General features: G+C 36.3%; 2 protein-coding genes across 2 annotated transcripts; one reads left to right on the top strand and one right to left on the bottom strand.

Moving 5' to 3' along the window:
• The first annotated feature begins 429 nt into the window (after positions 1-429).
• On the top strand, positions 430-2302 carry LOC140814706 (phospholipase A(1) DAD1, chloroplastic-like). The gene has a single exon (XM_073173778.1). It carries the CDS (start codon positions 788-790, stop codon positions 2108-2110), a length of 1323 nt encoding a protein of 440 aa, XP_073029879.1. The 5' UTR covers positions 430-787; the 3' UTR covers positions 2111-2302.
• A 4394-nt stretch (positions 2303-6696) lies between these two features.
• LOC140813434 (nitrate regulatory gene2 protein-like) lies at positions 6697-11688 on the bottom strand. The gene is made up of 4 exons (XM_073171896.1): positions 10145-11688; positions 9677-9861; positions 8383-8606; positions 6697-7870 (listed from the first exon to the last, which is right to left on the bottom strand). The coding sequence occupies exons 1-4, from the start codon at positions 11448-11450 to the stop codon at positions 7084-7086; spliced, it is 2502 nt and encodes an 833-aa protein (XP_073027997.1). The 5' UTR covers positions 11451-11688; the 3' UTR covers positions 6697-7083.
• Positions 11689-11965: the final 277 nt, after the last annotated feature.

The following is an 11965-nucleotide window of genomic DNA, read 5'->3' as shown; positions in this document are numbered from 1 at the left end:
GGTTAGAGTATTCAGGAAACTGAACCTGATTTGAAAATATGCTGCCGAAAAAATAAATTAATATGCAATGAAACATCTATATATATATATATATATATATATATATATATATATATATATATATATATATATATATATATATAAAATACTAAATCTCACAATTCAAGCCATACTATTATAATCGAATTTAGCACACGAGAGGTGTCTGAGTTGGTGAAATAGACGAATGTCTGACCAATGATCAAGAATTTCATTTCTTCCTAGCATTTTTTTGGACGACCATGTGACACACTAGAAAGAAGCAGTTATTTTTGAAAATAATGGCCAGAAAGAAAAAGTATGTAAACTGATGATTTAAATATTATATAGGGATAGTTCTTCACCCTTTTGTCAAAATATAATAATTTTGGTTAATAAAAATCAATATTTACTCAACGGTATGTGCACAAAAATATTGTAGTTTATCCCAAACGTTTTTTTGGCAGATAGAAAGTGAGCTCGAGTGTGCATATCCCCACAAAATTAGCCAAACTATCACTTTCACGCGAATGCAAAACACCAGCCCACCAACCCTCCTTCGGCCTTCCTCACTCCTTCATGACCTTGCTTTTCTCTACAAAATCCATTCCACGCGGAGTACTATAAATTCACATCCCAAGCTCAGCCACAAATATTCACCAATCCAACCTGCTTCTTTCCTCTGAAGCCTGGATCAGAACAAAATATATTGAATCACTAACAGCAAACCTTATATATTAACTATACTCAGATCGGGTTGGTGCGTGATATGAAGCTTGCGACTTGTAGTAATAATTCTATGTTACAGGGTTCGAACAGTGGTCTGTTTAGTTCGAATAGCTGTGCGGTGATCTCAAGCAACTGGAAATTTGGTGGGAACCATAGTAATTTGAATATGAAGGCTAACAGTTCTTGGAATTCAGATGAAAGTGTTACGGGCCAATGTCTCGCTTCGAATGCTGCCAGGATTAAGGATAAGTGGATGGAGTTTCAAGGGATCAAGAATTGGGAGGGTTTGCTGGATCCATTGGATGACGGGTTGAGGGATGAAATTCTTCGTTACGGGGAGTTCGTGGAGGCGGCTTATCGGTGTTTCGACTTCGACACATCGTCCCAGGGTTACGCCACATGCCGTTACCCCAAGAGTTCGATGTTGAGTGATTGCGGAGTTGGCGTGGCTGGGTATAAAGTGACCAAGAGTCTGCATGCCACTTGTGGTGTCAACTTGCCTAACTGGACCGAGAGGATACCAGGCTGGGTGTCGACCCAGTCGAGCTGGATCGGCTACGTGGCGGTGTGTAATGATAAGGCCGAGATCGCTAGATTAGGGAGACGCGACGTTGTGATCGCCTACCGAGGTACCGCAACGTGCATGGAGTGGATCGAGAATTTACGTGCCACATTGACTTGCTTGCCTTGCGACATGTCGCCGTACAAGTGCGATTCGATGGTACAAAGTGGATTTTTAAGCTTGTACACATCGAGCGCGGAGGGTCGCCCTAGCTTACAGGACTCGATTAGAGGGGAGATAAACAAAATCCTACAAAAATATGCCGATGAACCCCTAAGTATTACCGTAACTGGACACAGCCTCGGAGCAGCATTGGCGACACTAACGGCTCACGACATCAACACAACATTCAAACATGCACCTTTAGTGACGGTTGTTTCGTTCGGTGGCCCGAGAGTTGGGAACATAAACTTCCGTAGCCAACTAGAAAAAAACGGCACAAAAGTACTAAGAATCGTGAACTCGGACGATCCCATAACTAAAGTCCCCGGTTTCGTTCTTGAGGAGAACGCGCCGCAAAGAACAAGGAACGGGGGCATGGACGACGTGGTCACGGGGCTATCAAACTGGCTACAAAAACGCATGGAAGAGACACAATGGGTGTACGCAAAAATCGGCAAAGAACTTAGACTTAGCAGCCGAGATTGTCCCCATCTGAGCAATGGAAACGTAGCCACATGTCACGATCTAAAGACATATCTTCATTTGGTTTACAATTTTGTTAGTTCAAATTGCCCTCTGAGAGCCACGGCCAAGAGGGTTATAGAGAAAACATCAGGAGAAGCAGCGGCTTTCGTCTAGATCACAGACAAAAACTGTTCCAGATTGTACGTATGGATAGATAGCTAGACAGATAGATAGCACACACATTCATTCATTCATAAATAATCTGTTACAAATTCACCCACCAAATTATTATGGCAAAGTGCATGGCAATTATGGGCATTGGCCCTTTGCTAGTCGAAGCCCACCAGTCTACGATAATTAGGTAAAATTATTTTGCAATATTGAAATAAGATATAGTCTTATATAAAGGATTTACTTTCAAGTTTTTTGAGGTATATATCAAATTGAAATATAATGTTTCGGCGAAATTCGTTTGCTTCCTGGGAATATGATACATACTAGTGGGGTCGAAGCGCACACTGTGCGCACAAAATGTAACGATAAATATGAAGTATATGTCATAGTTTAATTTGGATGGAAAACTGAATAAAAAAATGAAGGAAAATTTAACTAAATCTGGAGTTATACAAAGAAGAGAAAATTGTTTTTTTCGTTACGTATCTTTGTTTTCTTGTGATTTTAACAATATATGTTATCGAATTTTCAGTTGTAGTCTTGTATCTTATGACTTTTTGACAATTTTAGTCATTTTTCATCGGAATTGTCGATGTGAAACTACTAACATCAGCACTACATTGATGTTACATCAGCTCCATGTCGAAAAGACTAAAATGCTACAACAAAAAGCATAGCTAATGGACTAATTAAAATTTGACAACGCAGGTAATAAAATTTTAAAAACAAACAAACATATATAACAAAATATGTAATTTTTCTGAAAAAAATTTCAACAATATATTAAAAGTTAGCTCATTTAGGGAATATAATTTTAATTCATAATATAAATATTGCGACTTATTTCCACATAAAAATGTGGAAAATGCTTAGATTAATTCGTTACATGGACTTGAATCACTCATATCCCCGAATTTCGTTTATTTAGAGGTGATTTTACTCGACTATGTATAATAATTATACTCGACTATATATTTAGTGTGTATGATGGATGTGTATCATATCAAAACTATATATATTGTGTAACAACAAATCAATTTTTCCATGATATATTGTAAAACTAAAATGGCCATAACGCGCTTAACCAAAATGTGTTGATAAATCAATTTTTTAATTTGTGTTGCTTTATCTTAATATTTATTTATTTTTTTATTCTCCTCTACATATATGAAATTAGACTAAATAGAATGATTCTTCAAATCTCATACTATGGAGGTAATTATAAGATTGACATATGTTTCGAACAAGGAGTATATAATTTTAAAGTTGGTGGTTTTGAATGTAAGTCTTATGCAAATATCTAGCTATGTATATATATATCTTCAAAGGTAATTGTTTTTTTTCCCTAATAACAGTACTTTAAAAAAAAAAGCGCAACAAATTTTTTGGACAGCTTAATCAATTCATAATGTAATTTTGGTACAGTATGAACACAATATTTAATATTTTTTTTACGTGAATACTCATTCAACTAAACTTTGAAACTTAATAACTTTCATGTATATATGTAAGTGATTGATTATGTGTGATTATTTAATCTATTACAGTGTGTATCTCTCAAATATATCCTTCCACTTAGGCTTGCTCGTTTTCTAGCTAATTTCTTCATGTAAGTTGCATATGCTTTGAATCTCCTTTCAAAGCTTGTATTTGATATTTAAAATGTTATGTTTATAGGTTCCAATAGTGGTACATACGTTGGACACAAGAATATAACCATTTGAAAAGATTTTGGATAGTTTCTAACATTATAACGGTTGTTTCCGCCCTGCTGTATGCTTTTAATGAGCCTGAATAATTTTGGGGTGTGCTGTCAGTTAGGCTTGTCAGCTAATCTGTTCATTAAGTTGTGCTCGTCAGCTAGACTGAACCAAACTGATGAGGTCTGCTGAAATCAGTCTTGCAGAACTAGTTGTATCATAATTAATTATCAGCATCTTAAAATCCGATTCAGACTTTGACATGTGAATATGATTTGTAGGTCATTGTATTAGATTCGTAACGCGTACTGAATCGTTCAATTTGGATAACTGAGCTGATCAAGATGACCAAAATACCACAATTGCTCATACCAAGCTGATTGTTGTTTTTGTTACAAGCACTTTGATTTTGCAACCATCGATTTGCCTAGATAACATTCGATTCAGCTAAACTGACGTGAAATAAGAATTGTTCCAAATTGAGTTTTTGTTCCGTAGTTTTTAATGGCTGATCATTTGCATCACCAAAATGTGAGATAACATCAAAACACTGCAATTTGCAAGATTTCCAGTTTGTCTAAATTCGAGTTTCAGCTTTCATCTTGAAACAGCAACTTCACATTTGATTAAATATGTCAGAAACACAATAACAAATTTTGGTATCGTCAAAATTAATACTATTAGAATTTCTAAACCCCACAAAATAACTCTAAAATTGGAATCCATTAGCCCATGTTTGTGAGCACTAATAGCCGCCACGAGATATTAACACGAAAATATCGTAAAAGATTAATTTTTTTTCTAAGATGTTTGCGTGAATATATCGAGGTGTTAATAGGAGACAAAATAAATGAAGGGATGAGAACATTATCATAATTAAGAGGACACAAGCTATAAATCATATTTCTAGGAAGACTATCTATTATATATCATATAAATAGTATAAAAAAAATGAAAATAGACACATTTTTTTTTATAAATAATTGAAAACTAAATGAACATATTTAAATATAAATTTTTCGAAACTAAACAAACATGTTTAAATATGAATTTTTTTAAAAAATAAAATAAGCATAAATTCAAAAATTTTGCATACAAGAGTTTTAGAATTTTGCATATTTCGATGATTGCAAATTCCATTTTTTTTAATCAATCACGATAGTAAATTTTTTTTACTAAAAGAGTAGTTAGACACATATATACAACGTCTTTTACTTTTCTAGAATTATGCATATTTTTTCCAGAATTATGCATATTTAAATGTTACTATTATGCCAACTAATAATCATATTACTTGTAAAAATAAAATAAAAATTAAAACCGACACATATATATCTTTTTTTAATTTAAATAAAACTAAACCAACACATATTTAAATAAGTAAAATAATTTTTTTAGAAATATAAAATGACTAAACTTTTTTTAAAATATATATTATAAAAATAAATAATTTGTTAAGAATATATCGTTTACGAGTTTATCACGATTTTGAAAATGACAAAAATTCCATGAAACGATCTCACATTTCAGTTTTGTGAAACGATTTTCGATTTGACATAACCCACGACAAATTTTTATTTTTATATTAAATTATTTTCCAATCTAGGTATGTACTTTTTTTACTCGTTTTTACCGATAAAGACATAAAATATATATATATATACATATATATATATATATATACATATATATATATATATATATATATATATATATATATATATATATATATATATAAAATGAAGAACACAATATTGGAAGATAGAGAAATGAACAATAGAGCTCAAACTTTTTCTATATGCAAAAATTCTTCATAAAATAGATATTTACGTTTCGTAAAATAGTCTGTTAAGTTTTAACATATTTAATTTTTTTGTTTAAATGGAGCTACGGAACCAAACATGTAGCTGCTAAAATAAAATGAGACTTTAAAAACTCAATGCATCAAATAAGTTAATGTAATAAAACTAAAATAATATAGATTAATTTATAATTTGGAAGAGGAGATCTCAAAACACTACCAAAATAAATATTTGGAGACTAATATAATCTCATAATTTTGTGAAAAATGACAAATATATTATATAAATTAAATGAATCGTAAAAAAGATGAAGAAAAAGAAACGAAAACAAAAGACAAACCATCGATAAATTAAACTAACTAAATCAAGGAAACCAACGTAGCGTCAAATAATTTAGTGAAAAAACGTATAGAACGAGAGAAATAAATATTCACTAAAATAAAATGAAAACTTAAAATATCCAATGCATGAAATAAATTAATGTAATAAAACCAAAATAAATATACACTAATATACAGTTTGGATGAACCTCCGTAGCCCTTGAATCAAGGCTTAAGACATCATCCATACAGTAGCATTGGAATCATCGATAAATCCCTTTTTAACTCCGATCAAGGTTGATATGTTTATTATATGCAAGAACCTTGTCGTAACCAAACAAAGGGCTTGAGCTCGAGATCCGAGGCCAATGAAAAGTATCCATTTATTCAATATTCATCGGCGGGTTTTACGGAACCAAACCGAAAATGTTGTCTGAACAATCCATTTCACATGCCCACTAAACTGAACGCTTCTTTTCTTATATTTTGTTGGATTCAGCAAAAGACAAACAAGGGAATATTATTTCTTTGACTCTGCGTGTGTGAACTTCTCTAAGTTGAATTGATACTGAGTTTAATCACTTTTGAGAAGGAAAATTATTTGTTGTTTTTAGTAAAGTTTACATAGAGACCATCTCCAATTATCTTTCTTAACTTCTTCATGGCCCCATATTTTTCATATATACATACATATATATATATATATATATATATATATATATATATATATATATATATATATATATAAGAGTGTAACATCTGTAAAAAAGGGAGAATTTATTTATTAATCTGTTGATAAAAAAACAATTATTGATGTAAGCACTTGCATATACAGAGATGATATCCCCATTGCCAAATAATAAAACAGGTGACGAGGCCAATAAATTCCCAAATATTTACATATTGCACAAAACGATACCTGTAAAAAAATAAGCGCCACCAAGGGAAAAGAAATTGTCTGTCCTTTTTTCTCATTTTAGCTTATCTCAAAAAGGAAAACAGAAAAGGAAGAGCAATGATACAACAAGTTCTTTTTATAAGTGTTACAGGGGTAGACCTGAGATTTCTGGATGGGGGCGACTTAACTCACATTTCTGAAAAATTTATAATTGAAATCTGCTTCACGTAGATCGTCCCCCTAGATGTTGGTTCTACTTAATGGCGTAAGAACGGGTGCAAACGATCTCTAGAGCTTCTGTAATCAAGGCAGAAAAACTGGCCATGGCTTGGAAAACTCCAGGCAATCCAGTTTGAATGTTGTTCAATGTCATTGCTCTCGTCACCTCCACAGCCTTCGAATGTTTAACCATCTCGTCTTCAACCCGCCTCTGGCAAGTAGCGAGCTCGGCTTTTTTCTCAGCCAGCGGGTCCCGTGCATCCAAAACTTGCCCGTTTTCAGGCCCTGTATCGGGAAGTCCTATTCCAACCATAGAGTAAGAGTGGTAGTATTTCTTCTCAATGCTTCTGAGAGATGAAGCCTTTTTTTCGAGTTCCTTTGATACGGTTTCCGTACGTTTCTTGATTTTCAGCTCCTCCGTCTGTTTCAATAAGATTGAATGAACAACATTTATGAAGCTCTTGATGGCTTCGGACGCAACTGTGTCAGGTAATCGGTCCAGGGCCAGTTTCCATTCGTCAAAGAAAGCAAAAACCTCAGGAAGTTCCCGGCTGTTATTAGCTGGTTCAGTGTTAACGGGGAGGATGGTAAGTTTAAACCAGCCATGGAGAGAGCAAACAAAGTCCCGTTGCAACTTTATGAGACGGCAGAAACTTGAATGCCATGCTGACACAGCAGATTCAAGATCGCGCGTCGCCTGCTTGTGAAAATCAGAAGTTGCTTCGACTTCAGTTGTGCGGTTAACTAGGCCACGAACTTGCTGCACTATGTCGTTCTGAACTTCATGATACTGATTCATTGATCTCCACATGTACATGAAACTGCATTTAGAAAATGGAGACAGTGAAACTAGAGGTCAAAGAGATTTGAGTCACATAGATCGCATGCACAAACTTAATTGGATTCTCAACACCATAATTAGGATTTACTCCACTCAAAACAAAGAAGCTCAAGCTCAGGCTCTAGAGCTAAATCCCAAGCTAATGTTTAAGATCACAAGATGACTTATGAGCTCATCAACAACTAATATTGAGCTCATGCTTGTCAGAAGCTCGAGTTCAAAAACGCTTTAGCTCGATTAAGTTAGAGGTGATTCAGCTAGACAGACTCATTAACCAATTTGACTCACATTGAACCACCAACCAAATACTTCGACTTATGTCAAGTGCATATAATCATTAATGATGTTCAAGGTCTTGAGCGGACATTCGATGTGGTTTACTGTCCGCACCGTGTGATTATTCACATCAAACATTATCAAAATCCATTTTCTACAAATCAAACAGAACCCTATTCTCAACTTTCGAACAAATGGGAACAAGCTTGTACTTACCCGTGACAGAGTTCAACTAGCTGTGGGACAAGGTCAGTGTCTCGTAGAGTGACAATAGCAGATAAGGTAGTTGACACGGCCTGAGATGTCACGGAAATCAGAGATTGAAGCCTCTTTATTGAGGCTTTTGTCTTGTCCAACTTGGCTTCCTCTTCACCCCGGTACTCCTGACTTTGGAGTGTTGACAACTTCCTCTCATGCTCGATCTTTACTCCTTCTCTAGCCTACATTGATGATCAGGGACACACTGACATATATCAATTATTAAGTATGATAAATTCTTTGGTACAGACTTGTACAGTTTAACTAGTATCTATTATTATCTTGCTAAATGTTACAGCGTCAAAAACTGTAGAAACGAAACAAAGATCCTGTTCTTTAAGCGACGGAAAGATACAGCTCCAATTCCTGTGGGACTTGCTATGCAATACCTTGTTACATACTCCTGGAGCATTGATTATCATTATGTCATGTGAATCTACACATGAACCACGTAAATTAATGATAATCAACCCACCAAGTAAATATAGCTGAGTGTCTAAGCCGAGAAATAATTAGTTAGACTGCCTGAATAGTTATTTTCTCAGCAAGAACTGATCGAAGTGCTAAAATATTCAACTTTTTGTGTGTGATGACAGGCACACACCAGCTTGAACTAAAGACAAAGGCTATTAGAAGAGAGGACCCACAAGCATGTTCCAAGTTGACATCTTAATATCATTCCAGGTTGTTGGTATCACACAACACAGTCATTCGGTGCAATTTAGTCACTTCCACTAAAATGGAATCTAAAAATCATGATTACAGAAGAAAGATACTACGATATGCATTTATGATCTGGCGAACACGAAATTCGGGTGAGGGGATGGCTCCATGAATCGAGTTGCCAGGCTTGAGTTTTCCAAAAAATTACGGATAAAATTCCAAATTTAAAATTCCGCATAAATTTTAAATTTGGACCATAGCCACCCCTCATCTCTGCTTGATCCGCGCTTGCATTGCACTTATGGATAAGCTGAACCCCTTGAATAAATAATCACCATTATTCACCACCACCCAAAAAAGAGACACCATGTTGCAAATCTATGTAATCTGCCCAAACTTTTACCAGGAACAGATTTGTCATTTGGTTAGCAAGATGCAATCAAGAAAAGGAATAACTTTATGCCATTGTCCACTATGGCGTCTATGCAAGCTTTAAAGAAGAATTTAACTTAAATTGAGACAAGAAATACAAAAGTTTGATTATGATAAAAATGAACTGAAATGAGGAAATTTGAGTTTAAATCGGTACCTTCACTTCTTGATACAATTTCTTTTCCCAAGCCAAGAGCCTTTCCAGAGAGGAACAAAGGCTCTTTGGACCAGCAGATTGCTCGATTGAATCGGGCTCAAATCGGTACTTCACTGCCAGAGGAGGCTTCGAAGTCCAGCTCGAGCTCAAGTTACTCAACATTCCACTAGAATGATACACAGTCTCTGTAACACCAAATCAAAATCAATTAATGCCAAAGTTCTAATGTATCCCACCAACAATTCAGAACACAGACGGAAAAAAGGGGCAATCGTCTCTCAATATTTGCAAGTCCACGAGCTAATTTGATCCGAAGACTGGATATTTTGCAACAGAAAAAAAGAAGAAAGAAAGAGAAACTAATGCTAATTGCCAATTAAACTCTCAAGAAACAGATATTGGAATCTCAGAATCTGAACAGTCGCTCAAGAAAGAATTCTTGATTCGAGAATCCAATAACAAACTTACTTCTCAATTGCTTGAAGCTCCGATCAAATTGAGCCCTTCCAATTTCCAGCATCTCCGAAACTTGCTCTCCCGCAGATGCAGCCTTGTCAAAATACTCCCTGATAGCCGACACAATTTCTGCTAAATCTTTGTGCCTCACCACAAGACTCCTATCAGAATTTATCCCTTCACCATTCCCATTCCCCCAGCTAACCGAAGACTTGCTATCATCACCAGACGAAAGCTTATCCATTTTACTCGAGAACTTGGGGTTTAAATTCACATTGGCATTTCTCATATTATTATTATTATTAGCAGCAGCAGCAGCAGACCCTTTTTTCGACGATCCCAAATTTGATTGTGCCCCGTAATCGGATCTTGATTCGGAATCCTCTTCGACATTATCATCTGATGAACTGCTCGTGGTGCTATAATGATCGTGATCGTCCCATTCGCTGCATTGTACTTCTTCTCTCTCAGTCTCTTCCTCTTCTTTGTTCTCCCACTGCCCTTTCTTGGAGTCTGGCATGGGACCCGGACCCCGCCTCATGGAGTTCTTCGCAGTACTATTGGTTGAATATCGAGAGTAGGATGAGTAATTTGAAGCCCTGTCGTCGAATTTCTGGTTTTCATTCACGCCGAAAGGTTTCTGACGGTGATCACTTGAAAAGCTTGAAGCTTTATCATCGTCTTCGTCCGAGGAATGGTGGTGTTCGATTTGGTTCTTCGCGTTTTGGAGTTGGTGGAAGTGTTCAGAGTCCGGCGGAGAAGGGGGAGGATAGAAATCATCCCAATTCCATACAGACGAGGCCTGTGAGGGGGTGGTTGAATAAGTTGAATTTGCTCTCGCATTGTAAGTGAAATTATTGTGGTGGGGTGGTGGAGAGGATGAGAAACTTGAGTCGGAGAGGATGTGGGGTACTTTAACGGGCTTTTTCCGACGAGGTGGAGGGGGTGGTGGCTGCTGTTTTTTTTGGTGCTGATGGTGGGAAGAGGCGGTGGACATGGGGGGTGGTGGAGGAGGGTGGAAGGAAGGTGAAGGCGATGGGGAAGGGTTCGGATGAGAGGGGATGGAGGTGGGAGGCTTAACGGTAGCGGCCGAGGGGGTGCGGAGGAAGACAGCGGGGGTGTGGTGTGAGACGGAGAGGGATTCGCCGGAGGCAAACGCAACAAGGGCGGAGCCTGTCATGCGTAGTGACCGACAGTAATCAGAGTGAGCTGCTGCCAGGTGGTGGCGAGCATAAACAGACTCCTTCATGAGGCGGCGGCGCTCCTTGCACCGTCGCACAGTATCCTCATTGTCAAGCTTCGACGCCGTGCAGCCCATATCGTCACACCAATCTCAATTTTCTCTATTTTTTATTTCGTCAGGAAAAAAACAGAGTACTCAAACAAATTGGAAATGGCCCCCTGACGGAGAGAGGTGGCGCCGCCTTATATTACCGGCACCAGGGTGGCGGAGATGGCAAGATTTGAACAGCGGGGAGCTAATTCCTCATCTCTGTAATCGTTTGACAAACTTCTCTCTACTCCACTCTCCTCTATCCACCATTATAACACCAAGCATAGCACATAATTATTATTTATTTTTCAAAAAAAATAATGTGACACTAAAAAGTTCCTAGAATATTATTTAAACATTATTTGATTCAATTGGTATAGAAAACGAGAAATCTCAAGTATTGCTTTTATGGGACTTAATATTTCACGACAGATTCAAATAAAATATTCCTTTAATAAAATTGACTTTTGAGATCATTCCATAAGATTTTATGTATATATTTATATAACTATGCGAAAATTTTCAACTAATGCGATAGAGTGGTAAAAAAAATTAAATTG

This window comes from Primulina eburnea, chromosome 15 (genome assembly GCF_022965805.1).
Source record: "Primulina eburnea isolate SZY01 chromosome 15, ASM2296580v1, whole genome shotgun sequence".
NCBI lineage: Eukaryota > Viridiplantae > Streptophyta > Magnoliopsida > Lamiales > Gesneriaceae > Primulina > Primulina eburnea.
The sequence above is the reverse complement of the archived record's forward strand: the minus strand, read 5'-3'. Positions and strand labels throughout refer to the sequence as shown.